The sequence below is a fragment of the Haliotis rubra genome, unplaced genomic scaffold, assembly GCF_003918875.1.
Source record: "Haliotis rubra isolate DU_JTF1 unplaced genomic scaffold, ASM391887v1 Scf666, whole genome shotgun sequence".
NCBI classification, from domain to species: domain Eukaryota; kingdom Metazoa; phylum Mollusca; class Gastropoda; order Lepetellida; family Haliotidae; genus Haliotis; species Haliotis rubra.
This window is the reverse complement of record NW_025767375.1, coordinates 172,444-199,878: the sequence shown is the minus strand read 5'-3', so window position 1 is coordinate 199,878 and position 27,435 is coordinate 172,444. Positions and strand designations below refer to the sequence as shown.

Below are 27,435 nucleotides of genomic sequence, written 5' to 3'. Positions count from 1 at the left end.
GTTCCCAAGCTTAGTCAATCCCATCACGGACTGCCAACAGAAATGGGCTTTTTTTGCTGTCGTGAAATTCAAACTACTCAGAACTCGCGCGTATTATTACCAAGCTAAGATACAGACGGTTGCAATATTTACGATAAGACAAACTAAGGGAATAAAATGGTTCAGAATGTTGTACCCAGAACTAGTGGTCTTAAGACCATGTATGCACAATACATCGAAATCAGAGAGACTAAGCCTTGGACAAGGACCCGCCCTGACTATTTCCAATGACCACGAATCGATCCCGCTTATCCTTGAATATATCCGATTACAATGCGTTGTACCTCTAAAGCGATCAGCCCAAGCCGATATTTAAGCCGATTCATCACACGCCCCCCTTGCCCAGTAATCTTGCCCTGCTTCTTCGTGATATTCTATACAACCCGACCTTTCGTGTTAAAGATCAGTCACGGCTCGATCTACCTTGGGCCTAATGACCACCCCCTACTGGCTCTGTCCCCATGCATTGATTCCCCTTCCACACCCCTCCGTCCACTCATCCCTCTTGTATATTATCCATAACCTAAGCCCCTCTCTCCCTCCTTCACCCATGTATTATTTAAAGGTCACCCCTCAATTTGTCCACAATGTAATTGACGGGTGACCGAGCAGCGGAAGCTGTCCTCAACAACAGATGGCGCTGCGGTGACCCCGCTCTCACCTGTCCGAGGGATAATTGTAGACGTGTGCCCCCCTCGCGACACCCAAAGAGCTGGTTGCTAGGGGGACACGCGACTCCCATGGCAACGAAGGACAAAGACAAGAACCCAAGCCTTCTGCTGACCCGTTCCGGAGCCTGAAGGTGATAAATCTAGGAATCCTGCCGACCAGGTCCCCCCAGAATTACTCGATCGATTGCCTGAAAGGTATTAGACGTGGGGGCTTGCAGTGACGAATGTTCTGGGCCCGCTGAGCTTAGCAGGGTGGGCAGGGATATTGTATTACCTGGCTGGACGAGGCCGCGAGTCAACTGTGGGCAATTAGGGAACGGACTCCGGTCGGTAATGAATTTAGACAATGCCTGTCCGGGGCACCAGTATTAGTACTAACCGGATTTTATAATACTTGGTGACACCCAGATCCAGATCACGGCTTTTGGGTTACCAATGTGAAACCTGAGTTCTAATGAAACTGTCAACGTCTGGTGAGAATATTAAGGCTCGATATCCAATTTGGAACAAAGGTGATTTCGCTTTGGATTTTATTTTCTTAAAGAAAATCATTTTAACAGTGAATGTGGGTTGGAGTTAACAGTTTGTAAATTTATTTGAAATTCAATACATAAACACTAATTAAACTCAGTACAAGTTGTCTTCAATATATATTTAAGCAGATGTCCTGAAACTACGTTGATTTACAAACTTGATGACAGCATCTTTTGCTCCGACAGTATTCTTCGTTAAGGCACAGGGCCAGATGCAACTAGCTACTGCAGATTTTCTGGCGCTAATATGTTTACTGTTATATATCTGATTAAATATCGTGTTTATACGTTATATTGCAATAGATGCGACGATACATATACATCATGAATAGTGTTATCTGATGGGACAATGGGATGTACCATTGCCTACCAGGGGTACCAGACAGGTCCGAATCGCCCACCTTGTTATGCGCGTCATATCGTTAGGGTAGATTACTGTGTAAATGGAGAAATAGGATTCATACTATTTTGTTTTGAAACGTAGTCATTTGAATGATATTTATTTATTTATTTCAAAATTGTCTTAAAGTACTCTGCAGACAGTCCATGCCGGTTAGACTGGGTGTCATCATGACATCCCCTGTGTTGACTTTTCTTCTAAAAGTGAGTGAGTGAGTTTAGTTTTACGCCACCTTTAGCAATATTTCAGCTATATCACGGCGGGAGACACCAGAAATGGGCTTCACACATTGTACCCATGTGGGGAATCGAACCCGGGTCTTTGGTGTGACGAGCGAACGCTTTAACCACTAGGCTACCCACAGCCTCTTTTCAGTTAAAACTATGTATTCTCATTGTATCAAGTGTAAGTATAATATACCGAACAAGAACGATGAGGATCAGGGTATGGATCATAAATACTTTAGGGATATTTCTTTGTATTTAACAAATTTTACAATTTTCAAAACAAAAATCTCCTAAGAGTATTCGTGATCCCTAAGCTTTGTGTTTGTTCAGGATATGTATTGCCAACTGAGTATGTAACAAAAAGAAATTACCAGTCACCTTGATCTAAAAAATAATATTCACTGGTTCAACAGCGCCAACCGTAACATTGTGACGTCCATTCAATACCAAATCTATCATATAATTAACACTTAAAAGGTGTTAACGACACGGGGAAAGATACATATTGGGTCAGGTATGAATACGCTAAACACTTCACACTGAGTGAAAACATAGCAAATACCAATGCAATATATAAACTTAACAGTTACTTCGCGGAAATATAAACTTAACAGTAACTTCGCGGAAAATATCAATCGTTGCATAAATAGACGCTTAAATGACAGCGCTACTGCGACTAAGCCGATTGCAGTGGAGTGGGGCTGTTCCATGTTGTAAATTCAGCGTGCCTATTTCACGTCGTTATTGTATTTGACAGCGCCATCTGGGAAGAGAGGGACACCTGTTACCCTGTTAGAGAGAGAGGGCCTGGTTGATGTGTAATAACATTCAATAAGTGTGAATAGCGAAAAGTCTTAATTAGTCAAATGCACCTGTCGGAGTGACGGAATATTACGCTGCGGTAATATTGTAAACTCGGTCTTGAAAAGGTCCCGTTGTTTACAATGGGTTACAAAGCATGCTGAACTGTCGCCTAGCAACATGTCTTCGGCGAAGGAAAAACAGAGGATTTGGGAATTCAGATGATGCGATGTTTATCATATCCTGTTGTATAACTGTGAATTTAACCGTTCGATATAACGGTATATGCTCGGTATTTGGGATATCCAGAATCCGACTGAATTGGGATGTTTAGAGAAGAACTCAAGATAACGGTTCAAGATAATTATATCGGTTTATGTAGATTGGAGATATATGTTTTTAATTTGGATGAATAATCAATAAAGCGGTTACTTCAAGACGTCGATGGGGGTGGTGTTCAAGGGAAAAGGCGAGGATTTTCTTTACGTGGGCAATATCGAATAATTGTAATATTCTTTACTCATTTTCTTCTTCTGTACACCGTGACACGTGTACAACCACCACAGAAAGTGTTTCAAAGCTGGAAGAACGAAAACCCATTTGGAAAATGTCGAAGTCGATTCTCAGACGATGCACGGAACGACAATGAACGGCGTGGCAACCGACCTCTTATCTTCATCACTTACCACTGTTACCTCGCGGTAGCTCGGGTACCTGATCACGTGACTCGACACAATCATGCCTTATCAAATACGAGAGGCTGAACAAACGGTAACAACTGTCGCATCAAGCTGTATCCCTGAAAATCAATCGAAAACCGGGCATAAACATGTATAAAATCCCCATCAGATGCAATCATTTTTCTCCTCGGCAGACTCTAACCCAAACCGTCACGGCGCCAAGTCACTGTACCTTCATCTTACCGAGTAGATCACTGTCAAACACTTGCTTCTCCCTGTTGGAGACAGGTATCGTGTTCTTATCGACGACTTTCGCGGCCTTAATAAATGATAGAATGTGTCTTTGTCGGGTATTGAAGCGATAACAATCAAAGCCTGGAGGGTGTTGGTATCAAAGTTTGCTTTCGTTTAGCCACGATTGAAGAAAATATTTGATGATGATGAAGGTGCAAACTTGGCATAATCCATACACCTGGTTCGTTAACGAGGTAGACTTGTCTCGTATTAATGTTGAACCGTGGAGACACATCATTGACAGGGACACATAGAGGAACATCCTCGTTGTGGTGTAGTCACCTTGACATTAGTGTTGACCGCTAAACCTTGTTAGCTGGACGGAGTGTAGTTTTACGTAGTGTTTGGTCAGTCAGTGAGTGAGTGTGTTTAGTTTTACGCCGCCTTTAGCAGTATTCCAGCAATATCACGGCGGAGGACATCAGAAATGGACTTCACACATTGTACCCATGTGGGGAATCGAACCCGGATTTTCTGCGTGACGAGCGAACGCTTTAACCACTTGGCTAACCCACCGCCCCATGGCCACAGTCAGGCAATGTCCCTGTGAGAGATATCAGACAAGAGCTCTTCATATCAAACTCGGGTAGGGAATCGAACCAGTGCATAGGCGTGACGCGCGAACGCTTTAACCAATCGGCTATTACCTCGAGGAAGTAAGGGAGAGAGACCAAGGTTAAGAAAAGAGAGTTTGAAATTGGAACATAGCGCCTAACGAAATTCGTCCGCGGCTCTCTCCTTACTCCTTACGCCGAGCTCTGTCATCGTATCTCAGTTACGCAGATCGATGTTCATGATCTCAATCACTGGCATGCCCTAGTTCAGACACGGTTATTTACAGAGCGGCCTTATATGGCTGGAATGTTGCTGAGTGCGTCGTGAAAAAAACAGAACACTTTCTAAGCAAGATCTAATTCCGTTAGGATGACTTGATATCAATATAGTCCCTGTTTTGGTTCTTCACTTTCACTGGCCAATTAATGTCTGTTTTCTTGTTTCTGTCTTCATAGTTCCAATATCGATATCAATATAGGCCCCTTTTTGGTTGTTCACATTCATTAACTAATTATTGTCTCAATGTTCTGTTTTTATAATTTGTATTCATTATTAATACCCTAACCATTACGGGCTTGTGATTCTAAGTCAGACCTGATCTGCCTTCACAAACATAATTTACCTATAGTTGAAGTATGGTTAAGTTGACTCTGCTGTCTCGCAAATATTAAGCCGGCACATTTATGACCACAGTTTCTGAGAATATTCACAGCCTACATGTCAGCGATAGTCACAATTTTATCAATACCTATGGCGTGAATAATTCATTGCATTCAAAGACCAATGAAACTCAGACTTATATATTAATCCTCCATTATGAACACACCACTTGGAAGAGACGCCTCTATGGTTCTTGTTCGATGAAACCAAACCTTTCGAACATCATCAGCTTTCCTGTAACCCGAGAACCACCATGGAGTCAGTAAGTCCCAACAGAACAATGCGCACTGTAACTCTTTTGAGTACAACCCCGTCACTAAATCGCCTTTATTTATTATTTACAACAGCCACTATTTACTAGCATGGTGTAATCTAATTTGCCTCGTGTCAAAAGAATCGTAAAAGAAACATGGGAAGGAGGTTTTCATTGTCCTGCATTGATTAACCTCGGGTCTTCAGGCGTCAGGACACTCTAGATGTTTCACAACATCTACCTGTCTGTAACTGCTGGAGGTATACTGTCATGCACCGACGATTCTGCTCCCAGAATGCTGCTTAATGGTTTCTGGAGTAATTTGTTTCTGCCACCAGATGACAACGGTGCCTTTGATATGTTCTCTTGTTGGATTCGACATGGTTTTGTTTTCTTATTGTGGGTGTTGTTGATTAAATGTCATTTGAACAACTGACGAACTGGATCCTGATTCTACCTGAAATTTTCATTTAACTGGTGTCACATTTTTTAGATGAATAATAATTTATTAATCATAATTTATGACAACAAGAACAACGAAACATGCAAAAATACCAATATTTATTCTTCACGTTAACGCTAGAGAATGACCAGTACCCAAAAAAATTCAAATATTTCAAATATTGGTGAAAAATGCATGGGTCACTGAAACGAAATGGTGGCACCAGGTGTTCGAGAAAAGGGTGTGTATGTCCTGTTTACCGGTTGCACCCGCTTCACAGTTTGCAATGAAAAGTTCGGTGCTTGTTACCTGCAGCCTCAGAGGAATGTTTCTTTTTTGAAACATACAATTTGGTTGCATTCTAATGTGAGCGGTAATTCTGTGATGGACGAATATATGTTAATATTATGATTCCAATGTATGCCATCGCTCAGAAACAAACCACGATGCACATGACATAAAGTCGCCAAAATGTCGAAACATAAAGACAGTTGTAATATTTTAAGCACAGTCCACCATTTAGCCCTGTTTCACCCCATCAATAAAAGTATGCACATGACAGGCTGATTTTACATCAACCCACGCCCTACTTCACAGACCACTCTGATCAGCCTCCACATGCCCTTCAGCCAGAGCACACAGGGCAATGTGACAATACATCAGGTCCAGTGTCCACCGATTCTGGTGACTTGTGGTGCCACTAAAGATGGCGCCCTGCTTCACTCGTTATTCTCCTGTCTCCCGCTCCCGGTTCCCGCTTGGCCTCCCTAGGGGCCAGGCTTGCATGCAAGCTAAGGCTAGTGCCAAGCTACTGTCAGGTCGACACTCATCACCAGCCGGTTACAAATGGTTATTGCGAGGAGACAGGTAATTAGAGTAGTGCGGGCGTCGAGCAATTTCCTCCCATTACTCACCCACCGTCATCAACAGCCTGGGGACAGGTGACCGGAAGTCCGCCATGTTGACAGGGTATTGTGGGAGTCACCCTTCTTTTTGGGACTGCTTATTGGCTGATCATGTTGTACCGTTATTTTCGTTCCCCGCAACATTTTTTCTGTAACGGACATCCAGGGACTTCATCAATACTAGCGATTAAGTGACTTGAAGAAATTTGCGTTTAGAATTTCAGTCTAACCATTCTCGCATTAATCCCCTCAATCCCACCAAACACTGTTCCACCAACTAAGCCCAATTTATTCAAACAGTTTGGAGTAAAAACGTCAAGGGAGATAACTCCGACAAAAAGTTGAGTCAAACTTTACACTGGCCAAGCATCTTTAGGATCAGAGCAGGAAAATGGGTATCGATTTTCCCGCCACCAGTTACCCTTACTGATGAGCCTGCTTCATCTGTGCCCCCGTCCGCCACAGATGTGCACGTAACGAGAACCAGCAAAGGCGATCCACCCAATACCTACGCTTAATTTGCCTTCTGACTGAGCACAGAGGCATTTCATTAATTCAAATCAATGTTCCGTTGTTATCTTCAAACTGACAACAGCTTTCAGTATATGAACTAGGTCAGGCAAGACTGGGATGATAGGTGTATTTGATAAGCAACTTGGAAGTACATCTGGGCCACCATCTCAGTCTAGTTCGTGTTCCTAGTGCCAAGTCAACCCTCCCACCTTCATTGCCGACTCAGTGTGCTGCCAAGCCATTGTAAGCCTTTGTCTCGGCGATTCATCAATTTACTGTTGGTAACCGAGATAACTGCCTCATAAATAATGAAGCAAGGGGCTCACCCAGCCTGGTGGTGACCGTGCAGAGCACTCCCGCTTCCTCTTAAAGCGAAAAATCAATACCCTGGCTCCCGTCTCGACCGTGATGTTTATTCATGTAGTGGAGTATAGTTTTACGCTGTGCGAAGAGATTTCACCATGGGAACGTGGGATTCTTACTGCGAGGTCCATATCTCTTCGACAACCGAATCATTTAGGGACCAGCCTTCCCGAAACAAGATAACAGCTACTCGCTTATAACTCACTAACTCCTTTGACTTTTTTCCCCCGAACACGTAAGGCCCGTGCAAAGCGATCAAACACTGCATCAACTAGAAGTTTCTAACAGGCCAACAAGTGTTTCCATCTTATGTTTATTTGATGTAGACTGTTAAATCAGAAGAAAGAGCTTGTCGCAGAAGATGAGTCATTGTTCATGATGTAGAACCCATCTTTTACCTGTGCAGGTAGCGTTCCTTTGTAACAGCCTCTCCGTCGCTTTCAAATTGGTATCGATCCTTGCCTCATCTCGGCTCCCGTGCCCGACTCGCTTCTTCTGTGTGCGCTTTCTAGGGTATTCATATCTCTGCCAATTATCCCAACCATCCAAACTATACCCAATCGATAATGTCCTTCTATAAAAAATTATCAACTATTTAAAATTTCATACGTGTGCCTCGCTCCATTGAATAGCAGACGGGAGGAGGCGACTGTCAATGTATGCTACACCTGAAGAGGCGCTGACGGACCATGTGAAAGGAAGTTCTCAGGAAGAACACCTTAGCACGCGCTTTCATCAGTTGCCATGGTAACAAAGGGGTTAGGTGTACACAGAGTCTGAAGAGGAAGCTTGGATGGAATTTTGAGCCTTTCTTGTTCCAACGACAAAGCAAACAGTCGGGACTAATTTAGCCGGGGGGAGCAAGCGGGGTGGGGCCAGAATGGTTGCATGGTAACCTCTAAACACTTTTGTTGCCTGTAGTACTCGTCTCGCGGGAACGGGGACAAGGAGGAGGAGGTTAATGGGGAGGAGAACAATGGGATTCTGTTAGCGAGACGCTGCTCTTGAACAGCCAGAAATACGCTCGATCCACTCAGATAACTGCTAGGCCCATATTACTAGCCATGACACAGGTGAGGGGTTCTGTACACGGTGAAGTGTTCTGGCAGTAGCTTGCACTGCAGCGCCGGCAAGGTATGACAGCAGTAGAAGGTCCTCTGAAACAGTGCCAAGAGGCCTCTGGTAAGTCACCTTCTACCCTTAATACTTAATCCGTGTATATTTGGAGAATAGGGTATATTTTTAAGGGATTTTTGGCATAATGACTAAATGGTTGAAGAATTTGACATTTACCATAACCATGCGTGGTACCAGAAATCAAAGAATAATTGAAGTTCTTGAAGTAATTGAAGTTTTCCAAGTCGAAGTTTCTTTCTTTGTATGTCCTTGGGGCGCTAGAGAGAACATGACTATGTAACCTGTGAATGGTTATGCGCCTCTTCTTAAGCAAATATTCTGCGTTTATGACAGATCTTCATAATTCCCCTACCTTAAGATATTGACTTAAACCGTACAGGAAAATCATCAAGATAACCATGTTATTTACTGTTCGACTCGAAGGATTGCTAATACTGGCAAGAACCTAAACCCATGAGACTCGACTGGAATATCATAATACTAAGTAGGAAATCCCTTATCCATTATGAACGTGTGTCCGATTTTGTCTAAAACCTGCCTCTACCTTAATGAGAAATTAATATGTTGAAAGCTGAAAGCATTAATGTTTAACTTGACACCTCGATGGATGCGCTCACCGATGTATATTGAATTATAATTAGATGAGCTTCTGGATAGTGACATATGGTTGGCCCTTCATCTGCATGGTATATACAACAATAGGTTCACTAGTATTGATCCGATGGCAAGGTTAGGGGAATATGTCACTGTAGCGAGACTAGGCTTTGGTTACCTGTGCTCGATGGGGGCTAGCCATACTGATGATTAGCCCTTATGTGGGTATACATCATTTCGAAGTCTGTCGCCTCATTGTGAGACAGGTAAATGCATCAGCCTCTCTAGAGCTGAGATGTCATTTTTAAAGTATTGATGTGCGAGTTTAGATCTCTGGTGTTGAGAATGACCTTCCTGAGGCATAATAGAGGTGATGCTGCTGGAAACACGATGTGTTGTGATTGATTTAATCTGATTGCTGTCAGATGGCTTTTGATTATTACCTTCGGGGTCTTTTGAACAAAACAGGTCGTTTATGAACCGTGTTTGTGACTAATTTGAGGACCGGGTGATTAATATGGATCCTGAGCGTACGTAAATATACAAACCATTGCTCTGTATCGATAGATCTATAGTCCGTGACATTTTCTATGATGTCGTTGATCAGTGCTCACACTATCGATCATTGGTCAGTGTGCTTATTTTTAAGATACTGATACAGGTGTTGACCTCGGCGCTTAATGCCTTTCAGTGTAAAGTAAATGTAAACCTTTATTTCTTTGCACACCTGCGTGAATTATAAAAAAGCAAACAATGTGGTATTTGAATATACATAGAAATGTACGTAAATGACAGTGTTAAAGGAGATGTCTGTAAAGTGAAAGAACAAACAGACAAGTGGACCATTAAAAGAGGTTCTGATGGGGCGGATGTGGGCGTAACGATGTTAGGAAGTTCGCCCACGTAGATATGTTGGAGTCTTCTAGAATGTTTGCCAATGTCCAACACTATCACAACCTCAGTAAGACAGTAAATCATACAGATGTGCCTCAGGTCCGACCTGACGACCCGTACGTACGTCTTGTGTCACATAACAGCTCCGAAACCTCCAACCCAGAACTATTGTGACAGTTACGACAGACGGTGCCTCCACAATAAGCCCAATAATCACAACCCTCTGTCTCTGTGGCGTCGCCACTACTGCAAGCATTGGTCACCGCCACTCTCTTGACACTGACGACGCCTGTGACTGTTGAGAAAGCCGCCGTGTCACTTGGACGAGATTACGACGGGGGTAATTGTCATATCGTCCCCCCTCCCCCAGTTTACCGTTACATGTAGCCAGCGTACCTGACATGAAGCGAGCTGATTAGTAACAAGATGATGTGTTAGTTTCGTGGCGATCAAACGCTGAAGGCCTTGAAGTTCTTCCTCATGGTTCCAGGGTGTCTCGCCATTGTGTCCTTAGCAAATTCAATCCAAACATACTTGATTTTAACCATGGCTTTTCATTAGGACCTTTGGAATAAGTAGGGATAGTTTGATTTGCGTTATAATCGACTTATCGGTTCCATAGCGGGGAATAGGGAAGTTGCTTCAGGAAAGGAACCATTCCCTCAGCAAGCGCTTCATGAAACTAATATTGTTTTGCTGGTGGGACGGGACATGCTCACTCTTTCCGAAAACACCTGGTGTCATTACTGATTTTCAGTGACCCATTCATAAATTTGCGTTAGTTTTCCCTTAACGCCCAGTTGAATATCAGCGGATAATCGAGGCTGGTTTCTTTGTGTCAGTGTCGACCTAAATGGATCAGGTGGTCGGAGTCAGTTACGTGGTTGATTGCAGGCGACGTTGTAACGACGTTTGGTGTTGCTCATGACATCATTTACGGCCGTGTTGCAACTTTAAAAGTGCTGACTGCGGCGTGAGCGAACAAACAAACCGTCAGTCATATACGAACGTTCGTTTTGACCCAGCTCTTGGTTATACAAGTGGTTTGAAGTATGAGTAACGTCCTTCAAGAAATATATGTACACAGTGTCCGTGATTCCATTATAACTCAGGGGCGGTGGGGTAGCCTAGTGGTTAAAGCGTTCGCTGGTCACGCCGAAGACCCGGGTTCGATTCCCCACATGGGTACAATGTGTGATACGCATTTCTTGTGTCCCCCGCCGTAATATTGCTGGAATATTGCTAAAAGCGGCGTAAAACCTCACTTACTCACTAACTCACTCGATTATTAATCTGTTCTCGTTGTAATGTAACGTCCTGTCTAAGATTATCACTTCGGGTGAGTGAGTGAGTATGGTTTTACGCCGCTTTTTAGCAATATTCCAGCAATATCACGGCGGGGAACACCAGAAATGGGCTTCACAGACTGTACACATGTGGGGAATCGAACCCGGGTCTTCGGCGTGACGAGCGAACGCTTTAACAACTAGGCTACCCCACCACCCCACTTCGGGTGAGTATTGCGAGTATTTGATACATTACAACCCGCGGGGTACACGGGATATGGTGCTGACAAACGCGGCATGTTGGGGGAAAGGACTAGGGTATGTAAGCCTTACACATATACACTTTGAACCCACGAGTATGTAGTGTACCCTTGAACCAGGACCAGGACGAGGCCCACAACAGCTGTCAGTATACCTTGTACTATGTCTGCCACAGATTCCTGGCAAAGCATTACTAATAGAAGCGCCGTATCAACTTTCCCAGCCCGCATGGAAGGCTAACCTTTTCGCGAACACCTGGTGTCCTTACAGCGATACACAATCACATACTCATGATAATCATTGTATTCCGAATCGTACAATGCTTTAAGTAAAGGTTTCTTATGTTTAGGGACTGAATATTTTGTCGTTTTTTACAGTGGGAAAGTATGTGTGTCATTAGCTGGTGACTTAACGATAGTTCAAACTTGCAACACCCCAAATACCCACAAGAGAACATGATCTGGTTGAAACACAAATCAATTATCGGCTTCGATATATGAACAGTTTGCCTACTCAGTTCCCTCAGCGATCGGTGTCAGCAAGATGTATTGATACCCTAAAGGCAGATAAGGATACACACAGACAGTTGACATGTTCAGAACCTTACACCTCGAAAAACACCACTGAGGTAAAGCAATGTTAGTTTCTAGAGCCGGAGAAAGACTCATTTGGTTCTGTCAGTTATTATTGATACACTGTATGGAACGTAATGCAATACGAAATTTTATATGGAATACCGAGCAGAAAAAAAACACCAAAAAAATTATTAGAACACAAACGCGAACAATGACTCATCTTCCTTCTTGTAGGATTTCATGAAGTTTTTCATGGAAACATATCCTCGACATTAACAAACTATTCAAGTGCAGAGCATGGTTTGTCCTTGAGGGAAAAACAACTGTTTCGGTCTCTCTGCCGCCGTAATGCTTCAAAGAATGCAATTAAACTTTTTTCTAGTTTGAGTTGAGTTAGAGTATTTTGACTCTTTTTACGTGGTCACTTTATGTGAACATAATGACGAAACTCCTACTGGTTGACGCTTTCGAAATATCGATGAGGGAAAAAAATTAAATTATTACAGCCGAACAGCGCTGGGAGATTACTAATCCTTTTCATATCTGGTAGAAACTACAGTCTGTCATGACTGTATGCGGAGGTCGGTGCTATAGTATTATTTATCTGGCTTGAATGTATTGTATTTTATCCAAACCCTGAGTGATGAGAATCAATATGGGTAATCTTTTGTTAATGGCGCTTGTATCAAGGTAAGACCCGTCACGCCGTTCCGTTGAGAGTCCTAATGATTTCACATCCCCAAAGTGTTTGCTTTTCCTTGAGACTGTGGCTCAGAGTTCTCGCTAATCTCAATAGCCATTGTGTTGCTCCAACCATCGCCAGCAACCCCTTGGTCACTCAGAAGAAAGACCTCATGGATGCTTTGTTTGGAACCATCTTTGGAACGTTTTGTTGGTGAATCTATCATGCAAGAAAGGGACTTTTATTCTTATCGGATATTATAAACGGAGGATATTATCTGCCCGTGCGTGACTCTCGCGTTATGCACGGCCCCAAAGCCCTCCCTGCCTCTGTTTGCAAGTGCGTTTCATTCGCCAAAGAGAAAGAGCTAGCGATTCATCAATTGTCGGGGGCAAATCCTAACCTAATGCTGGATAATTAAGGCCGGGATGTAAGGTGTGGAGACGGTGTTCCTCTCTGTAGATCGATACTCTCTTGCCTTTTCTTCCTGAGGCGACACAATGGGGACTGAGTACCACGAAGCACCGGCACACGCAGAGAAGATCCTTCTCCTGCTATTAAATCTTCTTCTGAGTTGCCGTCCACATACATTCGTGATCCCCAAACACGACTTAAAGTCTTGCCTGACGTCACCGTTGGCGTTGAGCAGCCGCTCAGCCTTGCCCCCCGACCCCGTGATGGAGCCTGTGTTCCTGTAGCAAACTCAGACCTGTCAACCCTCAAACCACCTCAAAGACAATGTCCTTGTGAACCCCCTGATATAATTGCAGATCCGCAGAAGATGAGGCGAGCATATTGAGCTGGTTACCATGGAAACTGTTCCGAGCGTGCGGCTGTTTTGTCCATGCCGTCACACCTGGTAAGGTAGATGAAAGCCGTCCTCAAAGAAGAGTGGTAGGGGGACTGGGTTGGTACAAACTACGATCGAATCTGCACTCGTAGCTGTCTTTCTACATTAGGCATTTCGTTACCACCAAGCTTTACCAGTCGTTCGATCGAAGTTTTCGCCGTCAAAAATTAATTGAACAAACTTCAGTTTGGATTAGACACCTCAGTGTCTTTGATTGGGAAGACGTCGGAACTAAAAGTTCCTTTAATTTGGAATCCTCCCTCCATGGTTTGAACTGATCTGAAGATTCTTCACTGAAGTGAGGTTACGGAACCTTGATGCAAGACCAGTGTTGAACTTGTGTAGACACTTTGAAATTACGGACGGAGATTTGTTTATAATCCCCCCGAGGGCCCTAGTAATATAAGATGTCGATATTAAGACAAAGACTGGCGAACATCCGCAATTACCTGCTGCATACATCGTCAGGTGTTCTTAACAGTGATCATCACGCAGGTAACAAACCTACCTGAATTTTACCTGTCGACAAATCAGGAGACGCCATTCTCGATAACGGGATGACATCATAGTTTTATAATTTTGGACAATCAATGTTTCATGTTGAAAGGTGGTTGATTCGTCTTTGCCAGTGACCTATCGCCATGTTAGGTTTCTCGTCAGTGTTAGATGTTTATCGATTTTTAAAGGTTAATCGTATGCTCTCCAGCCACTAAGCTCTCTGTCGCACGTCGTGTCTCCCTATATTTAACCTTTATGAATCTTTCTTTACCATTTTGCAAATCATCGTCAGAAGAGTATCTCTTCACAATGGATCAATCAGAGGAGATGGCTTTCTTGAGGTAGTCTCATTTTACCTGAGCCAGGTGGTCGACAGGTGCGAACTGACGACATGAAATTTTCAAATTGTGTTTTGTATTTCAGATACAGAAGGCGATATAGTCATGACACCGGTAAACCTTGCCACACCCCCGGGCCCAGAGACAGGGAGTGCTGACGAGGATAGACCCACAGCCGTAGCCAAATCCCCTGTACCCTCGGAGAAGGAAAGCAGGGGTCACCCCGAAAGAAAACGAAGAGCAAGTAACGAGAGTTCAGATGTAAGTCCAATGAAACGTGTATGTGTTGATAGATTGTGAATGGTGGTTAATTTCATTGATCATGTTGTTAGTTGCATACGTTAATGATGTAATGAGCTGATGGATGGATCATCGATTTCAGATTGGACATAGCTCATGTACATATCTGACAATCGATCTACTTTTCATGTTTGTTGATTGATTGATTTTGGATCGTAATGTCCGCTTGCAAATTGACTAAGCGATGACTTGATAGCGCTGATAGTTTAGATTCCGGTAAAGATATGAGACTGTGCGCCCGTCATATCGCAAGCCGCGAGTCGAGGCACTTGGTAATGGAGCCGTGAGTAGCTGCAAGACAGCTGGTTCGTGAAATAAACAGGCCTGAAGTGTCAGTAATTACGGCACAACGTAACGGTTATCACTTCCATATGTTTCGGTTACTTAAAAAACATGTACCTAAATCTAAAGAGATTCATGTATGGCTCCGTTAGATTACATTTGGAGATGTTGAATCCGATAAGACCCATCGCATCAAAATACATCATTAGGGAAATCACTTCAGCATCTTACACCATAACAGGAATATGTATTTGGGATAAGGCAGTTATTTGCTCCACATTTGTAGAACGAAATATTCAAAAGGTTAGAGTGTCTTCATGATTTTAAATGGACTTTCCGTCGAACAAATCAATTTTCGCGAAAACATTTGTCTCTTGGTATAATTTCCCCATCTCCATAGTCTTATCACTGTCATTTAATTCCTCTACAATGTCACAGAATGGCGAATCTGAGTTGAAAATACATTGTGATGACACTATAATTATTGAGTTGTTTGAATATTAAAAACTATAGCTGATGTTATAGGCGTGCACTTTGACACAACGGAAAGTAGTTGATCAATGCTATCAATATGGTGGAGTTATTAATTCGGCTTGAAGCTAAGCACATGTGTGATTATGCTAATATTCACAACAGCTAATTAACCTTGCCATTAGTAAATTTGACATTTGACATAACTTGTGGCAGCATTTTCACGAATGTCTTTAGAATATCTCGGGACCGGCGTCCGTAACAACTTCTTCCAAAGAAACATATCATTTTGTTTACTCAAGCTTTTGGTCTTTTCAAATGATATTCATGTGAAACCATTTTGTACCCTTTCTACTAATGTAATTTATATTCGCGCATTCACAACAGCGAAAGGACCTAGTGTCCACACCTTCGTGTGTCATATGACGGAGCGTCAGCTTGACGCTGCAGTTCCTAACAGGCTCCTCCTGTATGCAACAGGATGGGGGTCAGTGTTGGTTAAAAACATACAAGGTTCTATTGGAGGGTCGCTTCCTTAACTTGGCTTTACTTAAATGCCCGGCGTCTTGTCACTTGATGCGCGGCACGCAATAGGTAAACAACTAGGATGGTATCTTGTAATAATGAAATCGGCTTATATATCAATATCGTTGTACAAGTCATGTAAGAACCGACAGACACGGGTTATGTTCCGTTCGCTGTCACTGAATGTATACACTTCTGTATTCCTTTACAAAAGCAAGTTACATAACCATTTTAACGTGGAACTAATTTATGAGATGGAATTTTACTGCCATTCGCAAGTGCCTCATCCATAACTAGCTGCTTAGCAACTCAATAACTACGACGAGCATCTTCGAAAACGAATAATAAACATTACATTCATGACAACTTGTGCGCTTTTGCAAGGGTCAAAGTTCATTGCTTCTGAAATGAAACGGAGCACTTTCAACGTCATGCCCGATAAATTACGTCATTATTCCACTCACTGGCAGCGACATGTTGGATCCTGCAAGACCCTTCGTTCGTATCAGGGCAACGGGTTACCGTTCCTAAGGAATATTCATTAAGACTTCACCCGTTGACGGAAAACCATAACTTTAGGAAAAAGTCAAAACCACTTGGAGAACTGCCACATCGCGTTAACTAAAATCTGGCTTTAATCTTTACCATTTTGCTGCTGGAGTTTTTTACTGGAAGCGATTTCGAACTGATTTTTGTTTTGTTGGTGCCAACGGGTAGAACCAAGTATCACTTAATTCGTCAAGGGAGAGCACTTTTCCTTGAAGTTGACACAGCGGGACTGGGGATACGAAAGTCAAAGCATCTAATGTGGAGCGGGCGAAGCTCAGCGCCAAGGGACAATCGGGCACGACACGGACAGTGAATAGAACAAAGTTGTAACCTTCTTATAAACCTAACGACGACATCGCAGCCCTAATTGGCTCTCTGAGGGATTGGCAATTGGCATTCATGTTGTTACTATGGAAATTAGAGGCTCCAAAAGCCATCGTATGGAACCGTTTGCAGGCAACCCCGTCTCATTTCCTTTCCCTAGTCCCTCACCTCTGTCTAATTGTATCCCCTGGCTTAGCAGCAGCGAGATCGTCTAGACGCCCTCCCTTCGCACCAGTAATTTAACTTGGAGAGGAGAGAAACGGTGTGACAGGATAAACTTTGTTAAAAGGCTTGAAACCAATCAGACATTTGGCTGGGCTTCTCCTATCGGCACGCCAGAGCTCCTGTGTTGACAGATACTCGGTGCCGCTATGGCTTCTCGGAGCCAACTGCCGTGGCAAAAGGTGAAGCCAGGCGCACACTTGGTGGAGCCACAGTTTCGGATCTGGTGATCGATCGGCCTTAAGATCCTTGAATGAACCGACAATTTCGCTCTCACCTCCAGCATAAAGTGGCTACACGTTTGCTGCCTTAACCTATACCGTTCTCGGAGAGTGGTCTCGCTTAACACATCATTAACTTCGTGCAGAAGCGCGGCTTGGAACCAAAGCTGGCTCCGCATGCCATCTAACACCTAGACTTTCATTACTCCTTCTTGGTCGCTAATAAATCCTTCCTTTCGCAAGGCCCTGATACCTCACAAGAAATACGACACTGACCAGCTTGTAGCGACTAAAACCTTGCACTAGCTGGCGTTTTATTGTCTTAGCTCGATCTTTGGCGTTCTGACGACAGAAATCCTCCAAAGAGTGATCCGACGCCTGTTGCTGGTGACATGAAAGCGTGTCTTGGCGTCTAATTGGCATCGAATGCTTGAAGAATACACCGATGAGACATAAAATCTTTGATACAAACCGAGGCTGAGCATTCCAAGAACAATAAATATCCTGTTTAACTGATAGCCCTATCCCAGTGTCGCCTTAAAGTGAAAGGGTGTCTCATGTTCCTGCATGGCCATAAACATAAATTCGATCACTGCAGAATTTCTGAGAATTCCTTTGCAAACTCATGTCAAAATAACAGCGTTTGTTGAAGAATGAAAACAGCTTCTATTTTGCACGAACCTCACGTTCATGTTACATCAGTGTATTTTATTTATATATTTTTTAGTTTCTGCTGTTCTTAAATCTCTCAGAAATGTTTAAACGTGTTGAGGCAAACGGACAGCAAGAGAGATAAAGTTGGGTTTTTTTAAAAGTTACTGTACTTCTTAATTTAAAATATTCTTTGAGGTAATGAAATGCTAGAAATTTTGACGTTTAGAACGATAACAAAAGGATCTTTTCATTAATCGTCGACTGAGTAATATGGCACGGATTAATGTGAACCATTCATAAACCACAAAATATTGAATCATTAGGACAAATAAATAATATAAATTGTGTGAAGAATTACGACAATATCAAATAAAACTGCTGTAGATTTTCAACAACCTTTAAACGTTTTGGTGTTTGTTTCCAGAGCGTTGTGACCAAGACTAGTGACGGTGCCAACACCGACGACCTCCACGTTGGAAAAGACGAAGAAGATGATAACGACGATGAAGACGAAGAGAAGGTTGCAGCTGCTCATAACTATGACCCCGAACGTCTCAAGGCTTTTAATGTAAGTCCACGTGTTACAACCCGACGATGAGTCGAGTTTCGGTGTCCCTGTTTGGACGACAATATTTCGATTGTAGACGCACAATCGATTCTCCTTTGACATAATTCTAAACGATCCACAAACAACTGATACGTCCGGAGATACGTACTTCAAACTAAACAGAACGGATTTTTGTACAGAAGTCGAAATACTTCTATTATTTAGCATTTCAATGATTAATAATCGATGCGCGTAATCTCAATACTGACCTGTATGCATGGAATATAGACATTGTATGTTTTAGCATACCTAAAACTGTAATCCGTTTATTTGAGCATACATTAACTATGTTTGGTCCAGTTATTATTGGCTTTGTCGAAAGTACTTTGATGTTTCACTTTTAGTTTTGGGCCTAAACCTTCTACCTTCCTGTAAAGGTAAACTTCTTTAAAATCAAATGTTACAATTATTGACACAATAGTTACGTTAGTGAATTGAAAAATACATAGTATTATATGTAGATTACATTCTTTTTTTATCCTTTTCGCTGTTAAACCGTGTCTTTACATGTTGATCATAAGAAGCCCAGGCGTTGTATAATAAGAACATACTGTAGAAAATCCTCTGATCTCATCCCTCTGACTATGACATATTCCATAACACCTTATGTATCCTCAGCTCTCTTGCATGTTTTACCACTGTTTAATGAAAAAAACATTCAAATATATACTCGTTTTAATCTCTCTCATGCCTTTTAGCTTCAAACATCATAGGTTTCGACGGATATAGGCTAATGTTTATATTTCTTCTATTGAATTGTATTCTCTCCCTTTTTTTGCCTGCATTGCCAATTACGGCCGTTACGAGATATCGATTGTTTAAACAACGCTGTTTCAACAACAGACTTTGCAGCGTTGTGTTTTTTCCTGAAGAAAGTCATTTGCATTTTCTATCACGGTGCGCTGTCCATGTATTCTTCTGTTCGAAAATCCTATTAGAAAAATCTTCCAAAAACCTTTCTATTGTAAACTATGCGGAGAATATGTTCTAAGAGCAGAGTCTTCAGTCCTTTACTTCAAAGCTAAAGAACTCCTGGAATAATTTATGTTACTCCACGGCGGCGTCCGCTCTGTAATGGTGTGTTTCTTCGCAACCACTCATTAAATCTGACGACGAAGGCGTACCTGTTTCATACGACCAGTAATTAGCTATAACGCACGTGTCACAATCCTAGTGATATATATCATCAGCAAATTCTGGTTATTGTCATGTCGGTGTTTTGATTTCAGATGTTCGTCCGCCTCTTCGTTGATGAGAACCTAGATAGATCTGTGCCCATCTCTAAGCAGCCGAAGGACAAGATCCAAGCTATCCTCGAGGCATGCGATAGACAGTTCCCAGAATTCCATGAGCGATCCCGGAAACGGATACGCACTTATCTTAAGTCCTGTCGTCGAATGCGTCGCTCCAAGGAACAGAACGGTTGGGAGCCGGTAAGCTATAGACACTCACAGTCTTCTCTTAAAGCCCTGCAACAAATAACGGTAATGTACATGCAAATTAATCATCGATTCAAAAAGTCTTTTTCTTAAGAGGAGTTGTTATTTTTTCACAGCAATTTGCGACTATACGTTTATGGTTCTGAACAACGTTATTCCGCACAGCCCTCTTCGCATTTGTAAAATTAGTACAAATGAGATCATTCTTTTAGGAATTAAATTAATGTACGTGAAAAATGGGTTCGTATGATGTTTTAATTGGTGTACTGTATGAAATAGTGTCCTAAGATTAGGAAAATTACAAACCTTTTTTCTGTCTCCGAACGTCAAGCCTTTTTGCAGTAACTGATGATAGGTCATTGGATAACGAGGACTGTAAATACGAACTGTGTGAAATGAGTGAAACGTCGTCATTATAACTTTCCATCCTTCATCTTCAACCTCTGACTGTTGACAGCAGCTCCGCCCAACCCCGCCCCATCTGACGTCAGCAGCCGCCGAGAGTCTCCTAGCAACCGCGTGTGAAAACGAGAGTCAGAACGCCAAGCGCATGCGTATGGGATTGGACCCTCTTCCCGTAAGTCGTGAAGCCTGGCAAAGCAAACGGATTAACTGTCATGCTTTATTTGAACTAGTGAGAGGCTGGCTAATGATAGCAGAGTAAATAAACACGTGTCAATTTGTTATGGAGGCTTTCAGGTTCATGCTAGTCAATAACTGCCTTTGAAAAAGCACAGGTAGCACATAGAAGACTCAGGCAGGGTTCAGACCAGGTGTAACACTGGTAATTGATGATGAGCTGATATTGGGACCATTACTGGATAGCTATTTACCTGATTCAGGTGTTGTTTACTGATCTCCTACTCTCCCCTCTGCATCAATCAGTCACGTGGATAATGACGAGATTACGCGAGACTTGTTTAAACACTGCAACTGATAGATAGCGGTTGGGCTCATCAGCCTGCCCGATCATTCATTACTTGCTGGTTCCAGTGTATTAGAATGAACAACGCCTCCAGACGTTTCCAGACAGAATGAATTATGTTATTTATGTTTACAGGGTCGTAAATCTTACCAAATATTATGATTGATGATGGAAGAAATTAGTTTTGAATATAAGCTGTCAACAATGAGATGCATGTTGGTCCATGGAGGAATGGTACAAACCAAAAACATTGATCTATATGTTAAGATGTAAAACTTCGAGGTTCCTGTTGAGGTCCAGTTAGGCGTTTCATTCTCATATGTGATACCGTTATTTGTAATTCCTAAATTCAGGACTACTTTTCGCTCACTGCAGGTTTAGTGAGTGCCGACTCTAGATCAAATGTGTCACGAGTAGTATATTCTGGTGATCATTGCTATCACCCATATTTTATAAATATTTCCTTTTCACGCTTTGAGAGTATGTAATTCAGTTGTACAAGTATCCGGTCAGATTTGCAAGCATATTCAGGAGCAGCAGTGCCTGACAGACAATGACAAAACGGTCAGATTGCACTTCCGGTCGAGTGAATTCGAACTGGTGTGTCAGTAATGTTTCTCGTGTACCTTTATGTCTGTGTTTAAAATCTGACGTATATCAAAGTATAAAGGTCTGACGTTGCCATCTCATTCCTGACGTCATGGCTGCCGCATGTTGACGTTTCAATTGCTGGTCTGTTTGCAGGCTTCCGCAATGCAACCCAGCGTTAATCCTTCCCCTCAATCCTCGCAGCCCCAGGTGACGTCACAGCCCAACACTCCGAACAACCAATCACAGGCGGCACAGATCGACCGTCACGTGCCTGCTAGCAATGACTTTCTACGTCACCAGCCACCGCCACCAGCCTTCAGAGCACCACCCGAGTTCCACCCACCTTTCTTCACTAATGGAAACGGCCTTTTCCGGCCAGGCTTCCCAGCTGGGTACCAACACCCCGCCCACCACCACCCGCCAGTCATTCAACACTCTATCCAGACAAACGCCGTACAGAATGGAGAGTTCGGTAAGTTCAAAGTAACATAAAGACAGTCTTCAAACAAAGACCTTTCCCAGTGTCATGCCGTGACGTGGTTGTGTCACGCACAACAGCCTAAAGCGACATTTATTCAATTAACAGGTGCTCCATCTGCTATATATACAACCAAGCTTTTGTGTGGAACTATTTCGTAAATTTCTCGAGGACAATAGACCTTTTTCGCCGAAAAATATTTTTTTGTTCATTCTTATACCCAGGAGCCCCTCCCCACCCAAAGCCACCCCACACGCACCACTTTTTGTTACACCCTATCACGCATAGTATGTGGTACGATGACTTAACGGTAAAACGTCGGCATAGGGATCATGTGTGTGTTGAGGATCACTAGTGGTCCATACGATTGCCAGTGCAAAGTTACGTCCCTTTGGCGAGGCAGTAACCTATACTTTTCCAACGTTGTATTTCTTGGTCTATTTGTCATACTTACACGTGGATTTCCTCAACGTTGCTAACGTCTTAGACCAACATTACACGGGATTTCCCTCAACACCAACCCAATAAATGTGTAATATTGTTCCAAGAGGGGTCATTCACAGCTCACTCGCCTAATCAAGTTCGCCAGTTTTTACCATGTATTTTGCTCTGTAGATAAGCTAAACTTCTACTAAAATGCATTATGTTTCGACAATTCACAGTACAATTTAGAAGAGTTTTACTTCTTATATCTGGTAACGATTTGTGACCGTTATCAAATATAAACAGTCTGGTTTCTTTCGCCGAACCAAACCCGGAAGTCCGTATGAGGGCATGCAACGGTATAACTTTGAATTGCACAATATTGAAAGGTTCCTCACCACCGAAGACCTCAATAGTCAAGACGATTCTTAATTTCAACTGCAGCCTTTTGGGTCTGATTGTGCTACCATGTTGATGCTGAGTGTTATGCTGTGTGTATAGGTGACCTGGGTTCAAACGCGTGGATATAGCCATGTTGACAGAGATTTGACAGGGACACATACAGACAATTTGATGAAATATAGTTAAACCTATGTTTGAGATATCTGTATTCTTTGGGGATTATTTTAGGGGTTATTTCTACCGTCGCCATATACATTGGGCATTCTTTGTGAAGAGCCTGTATCTTTTCAATGTATTTTCAGGGCCTACAGATTTGAGTATGAAGAAACAGAACTCAAAGAATCAACTGAGTACAACTGAGGTTGCCACAATCAAGCAGCTGATCGCAGGCTACAGAGAGTCCGCAGCGTTCCTCTATCGCTCAGCAGACGAATTGGAACAGCTACTTCTGCAACAAAACTGAGGACAACGGTGTGAGCAGACGAACTTTTACCGCGGTCAAACAATAGCAACTCTGAAGCAGGAACGGGAAAAGAGTTTTGCTTGCAAACTGCAGGTCGACAGAGTGGAGGATATAATATGTTGCAATGTTATCCCAATTATGGAGGAGTTGGACGTTTTTGCGGGAACTGCGTAAAGCAGACGACTTTTGGTCCATCTGTAGCTATGGACGAGAATGAACTTTCTGGCCTTGAATGTTAAACGGCTTTGGTTTTGACTTTCTACGTGACGTTGGCAAAACTACACTGCCTCTCAGTCCATGATATACGATGTCTTCGTGATGAAATGCAAATGACTGACATCTCAGGAACTGACATGCGCATTGATAGCTATGCGTGTAACTTGATCACCTGTGACTTTTAGTCAAGTAACCTTATCAAAAGACTTCATCAAAGTAACAGTGACTGATATGTAATGACGTGATTGACGCATTCTGCGTGTGCATTGACCTGGCCTGGGCAGAGGCTGTTGCAAACTCTACGTGTAAATGCATTCCAGAACATTTTTCGCAGCAGACCCTTGACCGGAACAGCCGCCATTTTTAAAATCTCTCAAAACGAGTTATTGCTTCGTCTCGACGAGATTTGGTTGTATCACGTGACACTTTGGATGAATCTCATCTTTTTGCCTTGTGTTTGGTTGTATGGATATATTTTTCTAGTCAACTATCTCTTCATACATATATTTCATATATTTTTCATATTGGTATCTTCTCGTACATTCTCGCCTAGTCACGCAGTGTGCAGGGACCATATATGTATCTTCAAAGAGGTATTTTCAATGGTTAACTCTCTTTGTTGTGCAAATCTTTATTCGAGGAACTTGTATCTGGGATAGACATATTAGAAGGTTTTGATATATACAACTTTTCACTGCACGACTTGCACGGGCTTTTAGTGAAATGGACAATATTACGTGCCATGGTGGTTGTATGTAGCCGATATGTTAAACGTTGTGTGTTTGATAATTGCATAGATATATATTGAAATGTACATACTGTTTTCATGGATCGTCTCAAAAACTTCACTTTGAATGTTGATAATCTCAAACTCGTAGATATCACAGTCTGATTTATGTAAGAGTGAGATCGAAACGTGAAACATTTTAGTGTAATGAACGTATGGCGTCATTATGAAGAACACTAGCTTTTGAGACGATCCCCTATTACTCAATGCACACAACTATGATTAAAGTGCAATTTTTCTCGTATCATTTCATGATATTGTCAAGAAATCCCATTCTTTCCACCTCTTACCTCAACTAAACTGTGTAGGCGCTTTAGTTTGTTTTATTAGTTTTCTGGACAGACATTCCAGAACACAGTTCTGTATTTATTTAACTTATTATTTATTAGTTAATTTATTGAAGTTACTTCAGCATATATGAATGCGTAATGACAAATATCTCAACGGGAAAAAAGCAAGCAGTACCCCGTTTCCTTATCTAAAGGTGCTAAGTCGTGTTTCTCCCTCCCGGTAGGTGTACCGGAAATGACATAATCTGATAATTGCCCAATGAAATAACGGTTGCTTGGCCGCCATTTACGGCATGGTTGTTGTACTCACAACCAGTTATTTGTCTATTTACTAATTTATTATAATGCGTATTGTTTGTACACTATTTATTGATGAAATCAAATCCGCCAGTCTTGATACTAACATCTGTGGTTTTATTTTGTGATCAAAAGCCTTTTTTGACATAATAGACAACACCGTGAATCTATTATTGAGATTTCGTTAGAGTTTAGGGTTTCACTAAATGTTTTTTTTAACATTGTATGAAAATTGCATTTTCTTGAAATATATGCTATGACCATTTTACGTGTTGTAATGTGAAGGATTTCCAATGGTGCAGCTACACATATTTTTGTACAGAAATTAAATTTGATAATTGAAAAATTAAAATACAGTTTACGTCTTTGTGTAATAGAAAAATTCAGTCGTTTCTTTCTTACCCAAAATTGACATATTTATTAATATATTACAGTGTTGACACGCGCAAGTGATGCGATTGTGAACTGAGTGTTGAATTCTTCAGTACGTATAGTCGTGGTACCATTTTGGTGAGATGTTTTTGGGTTTTTTTGTGTTTGATATTCACTTATTTCGTGAATTCCATTCCGTACGAAGTGCGTATTTTCATTACTCACAGGCACGTGCATTCCCACTTTTTATTTTGCTGAGTACAATTATGTCCTACTGAATACGAGATCATTCAGTATTAATATTTATTACACTCTATTTATTTGTTGTTTTAGTTTGTTTATTATGTTGATATTTCACCCTACTTTCGTGCAATATTGTCGGCCTCTCGTGTGAACAGAGCGCTAGCATGGTAATTATGTATACATAATGTCTGTAATTGTTATACTATTTATATATGAATAAAGTTAACATTTTACAGAGTGAAGGTTGCTTTGAACAATTATTTGACTCATGTGAGTTATGGCATAATAGGGGTGGGGTAGACAAGTGGTTAAAGCGTTCGCTCGTCACGCCGAAGACCCGGGTTCCATTCCTTACATGGGTACTATGTGTGGAGCTCATTTCTGGTGCCCCCGCCGTGATATTGCTGGAATATTGCTAAAAGCGGCTTAAAACTAAACTCACCCACTTACTAAGGCATAATGGGATCTTTAGGATTGGTCAGTTTTCAGATACACTTTAGATATTCCCGACTGACAGTCATTTTGAATGTTTTCTTGAAATGAAAATTGTTTTTAAGCAAATACCCCCTGTCCTGACTGGGGATAACATGACTGTTTTTTTATATTTTTTATCTCGACGAGAGAGGGAGATCCAGAGTTATTTGGCGTTTTGAATGATATTTCATTAATGTCATGACATGTAGATGTCATGTGAGACTAAAGCAGGTGACACGGGTCTCATACGTTTTCCACGAGTATGGTATGGATATGATCAAGGCGTATTAGTGATTATATAGCATGATCTGATCCTGGAGACCTAAGTGGGGCAACCCTTACTCCGAGAATGCCACTGGTGTTCCTCAATCACGACGTTTAGTTGAAAGCCTGAGTTACAGCGTGTTGCAATATATCTCGGTGAGTGAGTATGGTGTTAAGCCGCTTTAGCTATACGCCGGTGATATCACGGCGGGGGGCACCAGGAATGGGCTTCACACGCTGTACCCTTCTGGGGAATCGAACCTGGATCTCGCCATGTAGAGTGAGTGAGTGTAGTATTAAGCCGCTTTTAGCTACACGCCGGCGATATCACGGCGGGGGACACAAGGAATGGGCTGTACCCATCTGGGGAATCGAACCTGGGATTTCTGCATAAGGCTACACCACTGCCCCAATAATACCTAAAGTGTCCTATGGAGGTACAATATGGCATCTAATGAACACTTTGGACCCAGTACCCAGATTTCAAATCTAAAAATTAAATATAGTTGCAGTTTTACTTTAATTTCTTGGCATCAAAGACTCGTAGTAGCAGACAAGGAATGACTCGTCTAATCGATGAGTATTCGACACTTCATCGACCGCATCTGAATAATGTGGCCTGCCTCACGTAGCCTTGACCGCAACTGATTTTGAATGAACACAGGGCATATTAAGATGAAACAAAGAGTGAGTGAATATTTGTTTTAAATACTAAAAATAGATGGTACAGTTTTGCTTTCGTTTGCGATAGTCCACCACTCGAGATCAGTGTGTTGACATCTGTGTTGGGATTTAACACATTGTACCCATGTTGGGAATTGAACTCGGGTCTCGGGCCAACCCCCTCGCCCCTATATATACTGTAGCGTTATTCAGACAACCGATTGGTAGTGAACACATCAAAAGACATCGATATCAGCGGTCAGGGCAAGCCGTTCCTAAGTCGAGTTTTACGGTTTTGTCTGGGTCGGAATATCCACAAACGTTTTAGTTTATCTACATACAATAAATGAATATCATATCATTTCAAGCGCCACATGTTACCTACGTGACATTGAAAGGTCAATGAGTCATTCTGGGTTGTATAGGTACAATATGGCTGAACACCTGAACGAACATGGTACGGCAGTGTGTGTGTGTGTGTAAAGGGAGACAACTCCGTCCG

The 27,435-nt window shown here is 42.2% G+C and overlaps 1 protein-coding gene across 1 annotated transcript in view; it reads left to right on the top strand.

Moving 5' to 3' along the window:
* The window catches only part of LOC124257555 (nucleolar protein 4-like), a 125,415-nt gene extending 99,641 nt beyond the window's left edge, over nt 1-25,774 (top strand). The window contains exons 5-10 of the mRNA XM_046691653.1: nt 14,537-14,712; nt 18,424-18,567; nt 19,836-20,039; nt 20,503-20,622; nt 21,715-22,033; nt 23,167-25,774. Of these exons, the coding sequence (XP_046547609.1) occupies nt 14,537-14,712; nt 18,424-18,567; nt 19,836-20,039; nt 20,503-20,622; nt 21,715-22,033; nt 23,167-23,327 (1,124 nt within the window). The 3' untranslated portion in view covers nt 23,328-25,774. The remainder of the gene's footprint in view (nt 1-14,536; nt 14,713-18,423; nt 18,568-19,835; nt 20,040-20,502; nt 20,623-21,714; nt 22,034-23,166) is intronic.
* The last annotated feature ends 1,661 nt before the right edge of the window (nt 25,775-27,435 follow it).